At 41.9% G+C, this 15,850-nt stretch overlaps 1 protein-coding gene across 6 annotated transcripts in view; it reads right to left on the reverse strand.

The window, feature by feature from the left end:
• The window catches only part of LOC145401012 (membrane-associated guanylate kinase, WW and PDZ domain-containing protein 1-like), a 554,078-nt gene that overhangs the window by 139,639 nt on the left and 398,589 nt on the right, over positions 1-15,850 (reverse strand). For 4 of the 6 annotated variants that reach the window (XM_080273382.1, XM_080273381.1, XM_080273378.1 and 1 more), the window contains exons 4-6: positions 6,838-7,425; positions 1,513-2,077; positions 1,002-1,222 (exon numbers count right to left, since the gene is read on the reverse strand). In XM_080273382.1, coding sequence (XP_080129508.1) covers positions 1,002-1,222; positions 1,513-2,077; positions 6,838-7,425 — 1,374 coding nt within the window. The remainder of the gene's footprint in view (positions 1-1,001; positions 1,223-1,512; positions 2,078-6,837; positions 7,426-15,850) is intronic. The other 2 variants (XM_080273379.1, XM_080273377.1) reach the window with 1 other exon arrangement.

Genomic DNA, 15,850 nt, shown 5'->3' on the forward strand with positions numbered 1-15,850 from the left:
TTTGTCCACTCAATGTAGTGCTGCTCTCGGGTGTCTGCCCTTTCCTCTCCTCCATCCTTCTTTCCTTCCATCCTCTTCTGTCTTTCTTTCCTTCATTCTTTCCTCATCCTTCTGCCTACAGGTGACTTTACACTCCCTCTTCTGTTTTTCTTTCCTTCATTCTTTCCTCCTCCTCATGCTTGTGGGTGACTCTACACTGAGTGACAAGCCAAATGATTTTCTGTACACCATGAAACCATTTACTATGCTGGGTGGTAACCATATAGCCAAATTTTGGCGCCTGGTGGTTTAGTGGGTAATTATTGCGCTCCAGTCAGATTGAGTTGGTGAAGGTTTATATCCAAGGGGTGGTTGGGGTTTATTGCTTATGTAATGCCACTCAGGGATGAGTGAGGCTGGTCACTCTCATCTTAAATGTCAGGACCAACTTGCCTAGCCCCGGGCTGCTACGCTCCTCATGGGGCAACCTAGGGTTGGATGATGATGATGTGTAGAACATGATGCGAAATCGGACGCACTTTTGAATGGTAGGTTGCCAGGGTACGATAATGACCTCAGAGTCATGCGCCGCGACTATAGAATGAAGCATCGTGCAAGTAAAAATCCACAGGGAGTTGAAGTGAACCACCATACAGCGCTTCACTAGGGTGAAGCATCTTGTATATGAGTCCTTAGGGTGACTGACTGACCTGGCTACTCCTAGAGATGCTCCCACAACTAAGAAATTGATATAACATCCCTGACACATAACAAACCATACTACTCAACTTCTTCAATCGGATGATGTAATTTTTGTGTTACTCTCTAGCTATCACCAGATAGTTTTGTCCATTGCTTAGAAGAGCTCTTCTGAACCGGAGAGTGAGATGTAACCTTTAATGACCCCCTGAATAAAAGTGATCTTTGTAAGCGGAATAAAATTTGCTGGCAGCAAGAATAAAAGACATAGTCAGATTCATGGAGGTTAGCACCTTACATAAAACAGTGTTTGCCTTGCCAACCTTGCGGTGGTGATGGTCCAGGTGGTTGTCGTTTGGCCAAGGCAACAGGATTCTCATACTGAGTCTTGCGGTTGACATGGTCGATGTAATAAGTGCCATACTGGGGGTCATCTATACGTTCCCAGCCAAAGGGCAACTCATCATCGCCACACTCGGCCGCACTGCGCTTCTGCACCCTCGCTAATCTGGGGTCCAGCCAGGAAGACGTGCCTGCCATGTGGCTGTCACAACACGAAAGGAGAGCAAAGAAAATAGGTGAGCTATGCTTAAATACCTGTATAACAATAAATGGAAAACTTGCACATTACAATACAATAACACAAGAACTGCACTGGGAAAATATAAAAATATGTTATAAACATTATCAACTCAGCAGAAAGCTTTTGATTTTAAGAAATATGACAAATATCATAGTAAATAAGATTAATCAAATACTATACAAAACAACAAAAATTATTGCAGTGTCTTAGCAAAACTTAAAACATTTCTCTTGGAAGCAGTGAAGACTCACTCTATATAATATGGCTCTCCATTTTCTGTATATGCCTTCTCCCAGTTGAATGGTAGTGGACCTAACTCTCCAGAGGTAGGAGAGTCTGGGGGAGGTCCCTGGGGCCCACCATCATCCCCCGGCCCTCCCTGGCTCATGGCTGGGGGGCCATAATGGCCGGGGGCTGCATACGGGTGGCCCAGACTCGCATCCTGTGATGAATAGGGATGGCCCTGTCCATCTGCTGGGTAGGAGTGACCTTGAGAGGTATCGGAAGGATAGGGGTGACTCTGGCTGACATCAGCGGAATAATGTGTGGCATCAGGAGAGTAGTGATGCCCCTGTGGTGGGTCAGAGGGATAGTGATGCCCCTGAGATGGGTCAGGGGGGTAATGGTGCCCCTGGGTAGGATCCTGGGGGGCGTCGGTGCTGGTGTTAGCCGCCATGGCCTCTACATTGGAGCGGTTGCGGCGGCGTTTGCCCTCGGAGCTGGGATGAGCACCAGGCAGCACTGATCCACCTGAAGGCCCTCGCCCAAGGTGGTCAGGTGGCAGTGATGGTGGCTTGGGTGTACCGTAATGGTTCCCTGCAACAATATTCGCATCGTTAGTAAATCACACATCAATGGTATTGATAAAGATGATAATAGTGCTAAATATAAAACAGCAACAACACATTTTACATGATGTTAATACTTGCTCATTTAGTAGTTTAGAGCCTTTGATTTTCTTATATTAACAATAGAAATTAGTTGACAAAATTATAGCTATTAACTATACATACAGTTAATGCATAAAAGCCACATTAAAACAATGTGCAAACCAAAAACATGCATATAAATAATGACTTCTACAATGAAGCTAGCTACAGTAATGTACGATGTTAATAATAAGGAAGAGGAAGGAAAGAGGCACATGCAGATACCTATACCTGTCCCATCACCAGGCTCAAAAACAAGCGAAGAGAGGAGCCTAGGGTGTCCTCTACCACCAGGCAGGGATCTGAGACTGCCATGACTGGAACTGCCCAGGGAACTAAGGCTGCCAGTTGCATGCCATCGTTTAAGAGAAGGAGAGTCACGCAACAGACGCTCAATGAAGCCCTTTTCACTTTCCACACTGTTACTGTGACTGATCAGAGGTGCTCGTTGTCGACCTGAACTACAGGAGAATGCCTCTTCTGCCTGTAGGCTTGTATCTTTTAGATCTGTATTACTTTTCAATGATTTAAAGCAAATAGCATTCAGTTCTGTGTCCAAATTGCCACACACTGTCTCACTTAACCTACTTGAACTTTCAATTTTGTCTCTCTGACTTTCAGTGTCCAGTATAGTGTCTATATAATTTTCCCTTTTTTCCAAAGTTTTCTTCCACGATCTTAAACCCACATATGCTAATTCCAGTTCCCCTGGCTCCTCTCTCATTTTAGACAATCTTGGAGTCCTAATTGGAGCTCTCTCTGATTTTCTTTGACCCTGGCAGGCTCTTTCATACCTGCCACTCTGGTTGGTGACAAAACTATAGCGTGTGGGACAGCTTCGGCTGATGAACAGGGTACGTTTTGGTGGAGGACTCGGAGGACTGGGATCTTTGTCATCAAAAATTATTGTGCTTCGTTCTGTAGCCTCCACCCCTAATTCTCTTGGAATTGTCTCTTCTTGTGACTGCTTACTACTGATACTCAGTTGTTCACATTCATATATTCCTGATTCACATTCTTGACAATTATCCAATGTCTCACCAGGGACATCTGCTTCCGTCTTCTTGATCACAATCTTATAATCTTTATCTAAATCAGTATCTGTAATAACCTCACCTCCCTCCTCATTTTCAATGTTTATGTAACATTCTTCTGGTTCCATTTCTACAACCTCCTCTGGCACCATTTCTACAGCCTCTATATCTGTTTCTTCCACCTCTGATGTTCTGATCTTTTCTCCATCCAGTCTCTCCAGGTTAGTGTGGGAAGCTGAACTTAGAGGTATCTCCTCCTTAAAGTCAGAGACTGGTTTTTGTCTCGTTAATGTCCTGGGAAGCTGAATATCTTCTGTTCTTGTACTTTTATCAGGCTGTACTTCCAGCCATTTTTCTTCCATGGAAAGAAAAGAAGTTGGAAATATGTCATCATACTCCTGCCTATTAGTCTTGTTTGAAATGCATTTAGAATTTCCATTAGAAACTGGCCGAAGTAGTGGATCAGACAATGGTATAGAGTCATAAGAATGCTGCTTTTTGTCAGAATTTCCTATATAAGATGACAATACATCCTTGATGTTTGAACTGGTTGTAAATTTTTCTCTTGGGACTACTTCTGGAAACACTCTTGGTGACCAGGTTTTCAGGCTGCTGGGCTTGGGAGTAGATGCCAAATGAAGCAATCTGCTTTTAGAAGACTTTGGATATGGAGCTGTCATGACCCTATTTTGTTCAGCATTCTCTAGGTTCTGTATCAGTTTTTTTACACTGCCCCTTGGAATATTAACGCTTGAATTCTTAGTTGCATACTCCTGCACCGTGACTCTTGGTGGAGTCCATATAAGACTGCTTTTCTCTCCGGTAACAATATGTTTCTTTCTTTCTAAGCTGGCTGCTGAGTCTACTGATACTTTGTTCTCTTTTACATGCAATGGGTCTATGTTTTCCTGAAAATGACTGTTATATTTTTCAGGCACCACTTCTCCTTTGTACTGGGATTCTTCTTCGGCTACAGTTACAATGGGTAATGTTTTAATCTCACCGTTATTCAAGGCTAAACTATAAACATTATTCCCATGTTTTAGCTTACTATTATCATCTAATGTGTTGTTAGTGTCTGTTTCACTTGATGGTGGTCCTTTCTTATTTCCTTCTTCCCTGTAACATTCATTTCTTCTAGGATCCTTATATGGTTGGCTAATCAAATGTCTGGAATGGAAATATTTCTCAAATTTCTTATCCAAGTCACTGTCATCCTTTACATCATCATTCACAAGCTCTGCAAAGGCATTATTCAAAAGATCATCAAGAGGTTTATCCTGATTCTCAGCATACATGGAAAGCTCCTTTAATGCATCTCCAAGGACTCCTTCGCTTGTCAAACTACATAGGCAAATAGAGTCCAAATTGTCAGCTTGCTCTGCATTAGGTGTACTGTTGTCATGAACTGGATTAATTACAGGGCACTCTATGTTCTCTCCTGCTACCGGGACAAGCTGTTTTTCAGATTCTGTCATTTCATCTTTTTTGTTAACTGCAAGGTACTCTAAGTTCTCTCCGTCTTTGAGGACATTTATTTTCTCTTCAAATTTTACCATTTCATCTTTCTTAACTGCAGTGCACTCCAAGTTCTCTCCCTCTTTTGGGACACTTTGTTTCTCTTCAAATTCTAACATTTCACCTTTTTTCTCAACTGTATGGCATTCTGAGTTTTCTCTTTTGGGGGTATTTTCTCTCTCTTCAAATTCTGGCATTTCCTCATCTTTCTTGTGGATTCCATATGGATGTAACTCTACATTCTGATCTCCAATATCTCGTGATTCTTCTTTGCTGGTAATCTTTCTTTTGCTCAGGTTCTCTTCATTGCTCACTTTTTCTTCCTTGCTCATGTTCTCTTCAGCTATTTCTTCAAAAACTGATATTGCACTACAATTCTCATGTTCAGATGATGGTGGGCTGACTGCACAGCCTAAATTATCTTTCCAAGGTTTGGCTACCTGGTCAGATGCACTGCAGGACTTCATACCAGCAACAAACCCATTAGTCATAGATGTGCTATGTGTAGTTGTCCCCTCTTTACCACCATTCTCCACAGGTTCTGAAGAAGCCACTATATTTGAGTCATCCTGATACTTAACTGCATTTTCACTGAAAATCAAAGTTTCATCTGCCACAGTTCTTGTATTTTTATGATCATCTTTGTGTGAAGTTTCAACTGCCTCCCTTTTAACAGACACTACTGGAGTACAGTTTCTGTTATCATGCTTTAATTTACCTTGCTGGATGAGGTTCTGAAGTGAGGAGCTACGTGGAGGAACCTTTGGCTTTACTGTGGGGACCATCTTAATCTCAGAAAACTTGTTCAGAGTTAATGCAAACTTTGACTGGGGGGTTTTGGCAGAAAAGTCCATAGGCAACTGAACATCAACACTGTGAGAGGAGCCTAGTTGTTTTTGTGAAATGTTCATGACAAAACCTGAATTCTGACTTGCAACTTCCACTTTACCACCTGGTCTACTTGGAATTACCTGAGTGATTCCCTGTGGGAAATCATACCAATTTCCCCTAAAATGATTTTCAGGGCTGCTGTCACAAGTTAAGTCATCAAGGTGAACACTAGAAAACTCACTGTCTGTACAAGACTCTATATCCCAAGTTTCAGAATGGGCAGATGGCAGTTTAGGTTGCAGACTTATATCTGCATCAATCATGGAGAGTTCTAGTTCCCTGTGACTATTTCTTGGACTAGCAGAGTACACCAAGTTAGACTGTCCCACTACTGCTGGAAGCTTATGTACACAACTCTTATCCACAGTATTTGTACTTTGCACATTACTTTTTATTAACTTACTATCTACTGAAGCTCTTGTTGGCAGGCAGGACTGCAAAGATAAGTCTGTACGTGAATCAAGTTTATTCAAGTGATTATTTGAATGGCTAACTAAAACCTCTGGAGGGTCAACTGATTCCTCATTGGAAAACAAAGAGAGGTTATCTATTTGGTCAACATCTATGACTCTGAGATCACCAAGAGATAAGCTGTACTGATGCCTTTTCAAAGCACTTGGGGCAAAATTTGAGTCTGCATCCATGTTTAGTGAATTTTTAGATAACCAGCAATTATTCTGTACTACAAACTCAGATGAAAAGCCACCTGTTTTCTCTACATCGCTAAATGAGTCTACTGCTTCTTCATTATCTAGCAAAGACAAGTTGTCAACATGGTGACATGCTATAAAATCATCTACTGATAATTCTGAGTTTTTAGGTAGAGGACTATCTCGTGGCATGAGTTTGTGACCTCCCCTTTCAGTAAAACAGGTCACCTCAGACTCTCCAGGCAATGTTTCTAATGAACTACAGCTCCTCATGTCAGACTCCTCCCAGTCAGAAGCCACTACAGTGTCATTATCATCCTCACTACTACTGCTACTGGCACACCATGACTCCACATCACTCTCCACATGGCTCAGTGGCAGTTCACAGGTATGTCTGGTGGAAAGCTCGGAACGAGGAAGGGTAAGGAGCGCCTGGGCTGCAAGACTGCTAGCTGGGAAAGCTCGGTACTCAGGGTCTACAGCAAAGGAGGACAAAGATTTAGTTTTTCTGAGTGAAGCTCTACTGAGTGAAGATTTCCTTCGATTTCTGCTACCTGTCCTCCGTGATGTCTTGGGGAAGGATACACCCACGGAGACATGTGCCTGGCCATGCACCTGTGTGACAGCCTGGTGGTGACGGTGACTACCATGCCGAATAAAATACTCCTTTATCTCATTGGCAGAGAAGGTGCGATTAAGGTCTTTTAGTGAGGGTCGGTGAGCAGCTTTGAGCAGACGATTGGGTAGTGTTCTGATCTTGTCTGAGCTGTGCTTCATAAAATGTGGTTGCTTCATGGGAAGGGAGAAGGAGCGAGACAAAGCATTGCCATCATCAGTGGTGTCCAGAGGGGCATCAGGGTCCATGGGTGGCTCACTCTGGGGTTCACTGGGAGGAGCATCATCACTTGGCAACCAGGACCTGCCACGCCCCACCCGCTTTACCCAGGGGGCATACAGTGGGGGTAGGCGACGGCGGGTGATCTGTGGCGAACCAGTCTCTGACGTCACACTAATGGAGGATGCATTTGAAGGAGAGGCAGCCAGACGACGCTTCAGGCGACGGTGGGTGGTGCGTTCAAGGGTGTATCTCTGGGGAAGCGCTGAAGACACAGGTGAGGGGACAGGGGTCCCATACTCCTGACCTGTAAGCATGAGAGTCAACCCTCCACCCAACCTGTCATGCTCAACCATGCACTGCCCTGACACTCTCTCTGACTGACAATAGAGGAGGTCATGATACTTCTTCAAAGCTATTACCCTGTTACCAGTGATTAATCTATAGCAAAGAGGCCAATTTACTGATAACTAAACATTATATTTTTTATCCAAAACCAGTAATTTCTCTCTCTTTTAAATTAACAAAAGCAATGTGCAAATAAAGCAAACATGCACTGGAAAATTCAGTGAGGTACAAACACATGCAAAGAATAGTTATCATCATCAATACTTTCTTCATGCACACCATCACAATTGACACAGAGAATGAGTGACAGGAAAGAGTAAGAGATCATACCCTTGCAGTATTCCCTCCCTATTATCAAACATGTCAGTACTAGGCTCAACAATGTACCTCCATACTCTCCCAATCTCAATGATGCCCGTAAGGCGTTGTACCTATCCAACAAGTCCTTGTAAGTTTCTCGGTGCACTCGAGACATCACTTTTTGCTCACACCAAGACACTGATCATGAAGCTCACTATGGCAGACAAACACTGTCCACTTCACACAACTCACTGATATCTGTGTATTGCACTCACTCTTATTCTTATCATATCACACATTATCTTATCTCTTACATTTAGGACAGGACAGCTGCTTCCAAAGACTCCATGTATACCTACACATTCCAGGGAACTTGCAGGTAGTGTATGTGCAGTTAAATCTCCATGTCAACCCCTTGATGGCATAGCTATGTCAAGAGCTGACAAACTTCCCAGTAAATATAAGAATTTTACATTACATTGTCTGCTTTCCCAGTTATTAATTCACTTAAACTGAAAATTCAATTCATTGGTATCTCAAAACAATCTATTCTGTCTATTTATTTACAGCAGATGTCATAAACCTAGAGGTAGTGGCCACGAAAAATCACTTCCAAGTTGCCCTGTCTTCTTCCTCTCACTAGCCTACCTCTCTCTCGTTCATAAGCCTTTCCTATGTATCCCTCCACCTCCTACTCAGTTTCTCCCTTCACTTCACTCACATACCTTCTCTTGTTCCAGCTTTCACTCTCCACTTGGTTCACATGGCCAAACCATCACGAAGTATTCCTCCTTACACTTTCTTGCACATCCACATCAACATACTTCTCCTGAACGTTCTCTTTTGTCTGTCTGTCTATGCACCTCCCACATACTCCTCTCTGATAACTTACTTTTGTTCTTATCATTCTTGTGTCCTTCCACCAAAATCCAACCTTCACATCTACACATTACTTATCTATTCCTTGTCACTGCTATGTACTTGCAACCCTCCTTTCCTGCAAGCTATGCAAAAATTTTCTTGCATCTCATCCTCTGAACTACCATCCACACTCATCATTATCAACAGCATAATGACAGAGAGAGAGAGAGAGAGAGAGAGAGAGAGTCGATGCAAGCAGTGTACACACACACACACACACCAAATACCCAATAGAATCTTTATATGAGTCAAGCTCTGTACTAGGCAAAATTAAGTGATGTTCTAATAGAGTAGAAAAAGTATAAGCCAAAAAAAAAGAAAAGAAAAAAAAAAAAAAAGTTGTCCAAATAAAAGAATACACCCAAGTCAGTGCATTCAAAGGAATCTGCTGACACAACGTAAACATCAGTTGGGTGCTGTTATTATCACCAGGCGAGTAGCAGGGAAATGCTAATTTCTAAGTAAAAGTTATCTTTTAAAGTAAGAATTACCTTCTGCAAGATGAGTACTATCTTCAGTAAAGTGGCTATGGAAGGAGTTAAGAGAAGGGATAAAGGTAGAAAACAGGATGATGATTTCTACCCAGAACTGCTTGAAATGGAAACATATGAGTAGAGAAAGTGAATAAACTTGAGAAAGCTTTTCAAACAGAGGTAGATGAAATTAAAATGAAACTACACATGCAGAAGGCAGAAAAAGAAAAATTAGTAATGGAATTAAACAAAAAAAGACACAACAATAGATGAGCTGTCAGTTGAGATAGTGTCACTTAGAAAAGAGACTAGTCAAATGGCAAGTGCAGCTGTCAACTATGAGAGTATTATGGAGGCGTTCAAAAAGGATACAGAGACAATTAGGCAAGCAAGCAGTTTTATAGATCAAAGCAGTGATAACGAAGAGAAGATAACCCAGGTGAATGAAATGATGAGAAATTGCAAAGATGAAATACAAACTACGTAAGCTGAAATGGTGAAAGTAAGGAAAGACTTAAAAAAAAAAGTTGAAGAAAAAAACATTAGAAAGGAAGTCCATCCATCTATCCATCATCCAATCCTATGTTGCCCCATGAGGAGCGTAGGAGTCCAGGGCTAGGAAAGTTGGTCCTGACATTTAACATGAAAGCGACCAGCCTCACTCATCCCCGAGTGGAAAGAAATAATTAACCCGTTAACTCCTTTATACAGCATGGGCTGTTCCGAGTGCGACTACTCAATACAGCCCTGGATGCGCAGGTGAATTTCGAATATAGTGCCATGGTAACCAAGGCTGACCCATGCAAGCATGTTTGACCTTCAAAACTGAAACCAAAACTGAAAAACAAATTAAAAAACCATACATTCCAATTGGGAATCAGACACTTCGATGTTCATCCATGGCTTTACCAAGGTAAATATTGAGCTAATATTTCGTTACTATATACTTTAGCATGTGATCTCTCAATTCCTAAGACAAAATTTGGCCTTTGGGATATTTCATTTTTACCCCTATGTCTGCGCACCACGGACACCTCCAAAAAACCGCAATGTGCAGTTAATGGGTTAAAAGCAACCCAAACCGGTCAAAGAATTGGCAGATATCAACAAATCTCTAGTAATCACTGGTATAGACAAAGATGAAGAAAAAGAATCTCGAGAGACAAAAGGGAGATGGTAAATAAAATGAACATATTGATGGAAGCATATCACTCCTCTTCCTTCTGTCTATGGGTGACTCTTCACTGAATGACAAGAAAAATGGTTTCCTGTACACCAGGAAACCATTAATTACACTGGGTGGTAACCATATAACCAAATTATGGCACCTGGTGGTTTAGTGGGTAATTAAGGAGTTCCAACCGAATGGTTGGAGTTTATTGCTCACATAATGCCACTCAGGGATGTGAGGCTGGTCACTCTCATGTCATGTGTCAGGACCAACTTGCCTGGCCCCAGGCTTCTACGCTCCTCATGGGCCAACACAGGATTAGATGATGATGATGACAACGATGATCAGAGGATATCTGTGCTGAAGACATAGAGGAACATAAACAGCTAGGGAAATATAATAAAAATAAGTCAAGGCCCCTGAAAGTAACCTTCCAGTGTCTGAACACTGTAAATATTACAAAATGCTAACAAACGCACAAAGAAAAGGAAATTTTAAAAAGTACAGATACTTAACTCAGGAGCAATGGGGATTACTAAAGGAAAAGAGGGAAGAAGCAAAAACAAAAAATGAGGAAGAGGGAAAAAGCAAAAACAAAAAATGAGGAAAGATCAAATGAAGAGAGGAGCAAACTTTTTTACAAAGTAGTGGAATTACAAGTAAGAAAATGGTACATAAACAACTGGGACTAAGAAAAAGAAAAGATTCAAACTACAGTATGTCAAATATGTAAACAACATGATTAAGTTGATGCACTCAAATGTTGATGATATGGTATCCAAATTATTTGAGATAAATGACTATACCAAAGAAATGGAACCTCATATTATTTGCCTAACTGAAACAAAATTAATCCCATGGATATCAAATGACACCCCAAGCTTTGAGGATTACAATATATGAAGAAGAGATTGAAATTTGAAACAAGGAGGAGTGGTTCGGTATTCAAGAAAAATCTACAAGTTAAAGAGAGAGAACTAGATATGCTATCACAAGTATGTGATTTTATTAGACACTGACACATCTGAAAGGCAAATAATTGTGACAAATTCAAACATGCCACTGAAAACAAACACCTGGGAAAGAGGCAAATATACAGACTTGACAGAAAGTACAATGCAAAGTTTAAGAGTCCTACTACATAGAATGGAAGAGAAATCTGAAAGAATTATATTAACTGGAGATTTCAATACAAATATTAATTGGAATACTCTACATGTAAAAAGCTGTAAAAGTTGTTGGTATCAAGTGCTCCTAGATCTTGTACAGGAGTTTTCCTAACACAACATGAAAATGCAAACACAAGAAAAGAATACTTTGATGATCCATCATTACTAGATCTTATTTTTACCAGGCAAGATAATGATACTGACAACATAATGTACCACCCTCCATTTGGCAAAAGCAACAATGCAGTATTAAATTGCAACTTCAGAATTGCATATGATACAGTTGGCAGAAATGAAAGGTACAAAGAGGGCCTAAACTACAAAATGGTCAACTACCATGACCTAAAGAAGTGCTTCATAGAAACAGATTGGGAAAAGGAGCTTAGAGGACAAGATATGAATGTTACATTCAGAAAATTCTGTGAATTATAAGAAACAGGGTCGAAAATTATATCCCTCAGCACAAAGAAACAGAATTAAGGATAAAAAAGAGATTTAACACAGAATGTAATGAAAGAAAAGCATTCAGGAGCCAAATGCTAATTGCCTGCCAGAATATGCTGTTGGCCAAGTCCAAGATTTATGCCATATCTTGATATCCTGGAAGGTTTCATGTTGATAGCTCAAGCTGTTCATGGCATATAATGGTGCTAAAGGCAGACAATAAAAACTAGTTGACCTTTGGCAGCCATTTCGGTGACCCTGACCTTGATCGTGAGTGCCCATTTTCGAACTTGTCCAGGATTTTGGCCGTATCTTGAGACCCTGAAGGTTTCATGTTCATAGCGCAAGCCATTCATGAGATATACTGGTGCTAAGAGCAGGTGATAAAAACAGTTAACCTTTGGCAGCCATTTTGGTGACCTTCACCTTGACCCTGACTGCCCATTTTTGAACTCATCAAAGATTTTAGGCATATCTTGATACTCTGAAGGTTTCATGTTCACAGCTCAAGCCATTCATGAGATATAATGGGAAGACACACACACACACACACACACACACACACACACACACACACACACACAGGACCTGATGGAATTTCTAATTGGGTAGTGAAGGAATGCAGAAAACAACTGGTGAATAAAATTCACAGTTTAATCATGTGTTCTCTGGAAGAGGGGAAAGTGCCACAAGAATGGAAGAGGGCAAATGTGGTACCAATTTATAAGGGAGGAAACAGGGAGGAACCCCTGAATTATAGATCAGTGTCTCTAACCAGCATGGTAGCAAAACTGTGTGAGAGAATCCTGAAAGACAGATGGATAAAATATCTGGAAGAGATGAATATTTTGGCTGAATGTCAGTTTGGATTTTGAAGTGGAAGGTCATGTGTTTCCAACTTGTTGAGCTTTTACTCAAGAGCGACTGACGTGGTAGAGGAAAGAGATGGTTGGGTGGACTCTGTGTACTTAGACTTAGAGAAGGCCTTCAACAAGGTACCTCATAAGAGACTAATGTGGAAACTAGAGTATATAGGACAGGGTTCCCAACCTTTTTAGCACTGCGCCCCCCTTTGGTCAGGACTGCATTCATGATGCCCTCCACACGGGGCATCCCTCTGACGCCTAAACAACGATGCTTTTATCTGTTCCATATGGATGCTTAAGACGCTAGATGGCAACACTACATGTGGTTGCTTGAAATGACAATTGTGAAGTTTTCCTATCAAAGTTTCTTATTCATACATATCTTTGGGAATACCCTGTATGCATTTGAATGGCCTAGCGCTATGTTGAACTCTTGATTACCCCACGCACCCCCTTGCAATCTCAAACGCCCCCCCAGGGGGGCGCGCCCCCCAGGTTGGGAAACACTGATATAGGAGGACTGAAGGGGAAACTCTTGGAATGGATGAGAGACTTTTTGACAGATAAACAAATGAGGACAGTAATAAAGGACAGGATGTCTGGATGGGAAGAAGTAACAAGTGGCGACCCTCAAGGCTAAGTGTTGGAGCCAGTAATGTTCCTGATTTACGTAAATGATATGGTAGATGGAGTGAACAGTAATACAAGTCTGTTTGCTGATGATGTAAAGATCTTGAGGAAGGCAGAGGTTGAGGAGGATTGTAAAATGCTGCAGGAGGATCTGGATAGGATATATGATTGGAGCCAGACGTGGGAAATGAAATTTAATGTAAAGAAATGTAAAATACTGGAAATGGGTAAAAGTACCAGGAGGCCATCGCTGAATTATTTGTTGGGTAATGAATTAATCACAAAAATGAGAGAAGAGAAAGATTTAGGGGTGCTGGTCCAAGATAGTTTGTCACCTGAAAAACACATTAACAAGATAGTTAGAGAGATGTATAAACTCTTGACTAACATAAGAGTAGCATTTCATTATATGGATGAGGAGATGATGAAAAAATTGATAGTGGCCATCTGCCCCAGGTTAGAATATGCAGTGGAAGTGTGGTCCCCACACAAAAAGAAAGATATTAACAAGACTGAGAGAATACAAAGAACAGCAACCAAGATGGTCCCCAGTCTGGCAGATCTGTCATACAAAGAGATGCTGGAAAAGCTGGATTTGCCTTCCTTAGAGGAAAGGAGAAAGAGGGGAGACATGATTGCAGTGTTCAGGACCATGATAGGAGTAGATAAAATTGACCTAGAAGATCTGTTTGTATGGGATAAGAAAGCAACAAGAGGACATGGAATGAAACTGAAGAAGTCAAGCTGCTTGAAGGATATCAAGAAATATAGCTTTCCTTATAGAAGTATAGACTTATGGAACAGCCTGGACAAAGAGATCGTCCAGTCTAAAAACTTAAATGAGTTTAAAGCTAAATTTGACCTACTGAGAAACAGCGATGGAAACCCACGAGCATAGCACATTTCGTGTATATCACAATTAGGTATATTAGGTAAATACATAGATACAGTATTTGGAACGACTTAGACGAAGAGGTGGTGCAGGAGAAAAACATTCATGTGTGTAAAAGTAGACTAAATAAATGTGGATATGGAGACAGGACAATACGAGCACTGCTCAATTCCTGTATACTACAAATACAGTGCTCGTCAGAAGTATGGAGCGCCCTGCGTCCCTCCTGAGAAACAAACCTTTCAACATTGAAAAAAACATATAAATAATGCATTTTATTTACCTTTAGTGCTTCGTAGGGTAGCCTTTACCTTTCTTCACGGACCTGAGACGTCTTGGAAGTGAAAGGGCGAGGCTCCTGAGGTGCTGGAGCGGTATTTTGTCCCAGGAGTCACGAATGGCGGCTTCCAGCTTAGGCAGAGAGCTCACGTCCTTCCCTTGGAGACTCTTCTTTACGAGGTACCAGAGGTTTTCAATCGGGTTGAGGTCTGGGCTATTTCCCAGCCAGTCTGTCATGAATGATACCTCGCAGTCACGAAGCCAATTGGTGACCGATTTGGCCTTGTGAGCAGGTGCACCGTCCTGCTGAAACACTCGTGCACCTGTTAGCTTGAAGGAGTCTGGTAAATGATCACACAGAAGCTCCAGGTAAACATCCCGATTCACTCTGAGGTTCTTGGGAAGTACAACAAGCTTCCCCAAACCCTTCCCTGAGAAACAACCCCATACCATGAGTGAATCAGGATGTTTAACTGTGCTTTCTACATACCGTGGGTCAAGTGGGTCACTACCTTTGCGTGCTCCTCTGTTACAGGTAACACTAAACGTTGCCTCATCAGACCACAACACTGACAACCATTGCTCCTCACCCCAGTTTAGATATTTAATAGCAAAGGCAAGCCTACGAATTCTCTGGCTGCTAGAGAGAAGAGGCTTTTTCACAGGCCTGTGACTTGTGTAACCAAGCTCATGCACCCTACGAGACACTGTTCTCACTGACACCTCACCAAACACTTCTGGGTTGCTCTCCTTAATTTTCCTTGCACTCACACGAGGATTAAACTCCACTGCACGTTTTAAAACATTAACAGACCTTGGGGAAGTTTTCCTAGGCCTACCAGACCTCGGTTTCTTTGTGGGAACTTCGCCACTGTTTTCCTCCCGAAACTGCCACACCAACGATGCACTGTCGATCGTGCCACACCAACCAATTCACTAATTTCCTTTGTCTGGTGGCCTGCCTCCTTTAGAGCAATGATCTGGGATATGATTTTCACTCGATAGTTCACGGGTAGGTGCCATAACAAAGTTTTAAAGGCCAAAACACTGCGGGACACTCGGTAAAAAATGGCGCAATTTGAGAGGGACACTCGGCGGAGTTCCTCTCTCTCAGGCAGCCCGTGGGCGACTGAGGCGGGAACCAACCAGCGTGTCGGAAGGCCTCAGGCTACCGTGACGTCATGCTCGGAGCTCAAACTTGTGGCTCAATTCTTACCCCCAAAAATGGGTGATTCTTTT

This window comes from Coenobita brevimanus, chromosome 54 (assembly GCF_032717465.1).
Source record: "Coenobita brevimanus isolate Jiangsu-jjx chromosome 54, ASM3271746v2, whole genome shotgun sequence".
Lineage (NCBI taxonomy): Eukaryota > Metazoa > Arthropoda > Malacostraca > Decapoda > Coenobitidae > Coenobita > Coenobita brevimanus.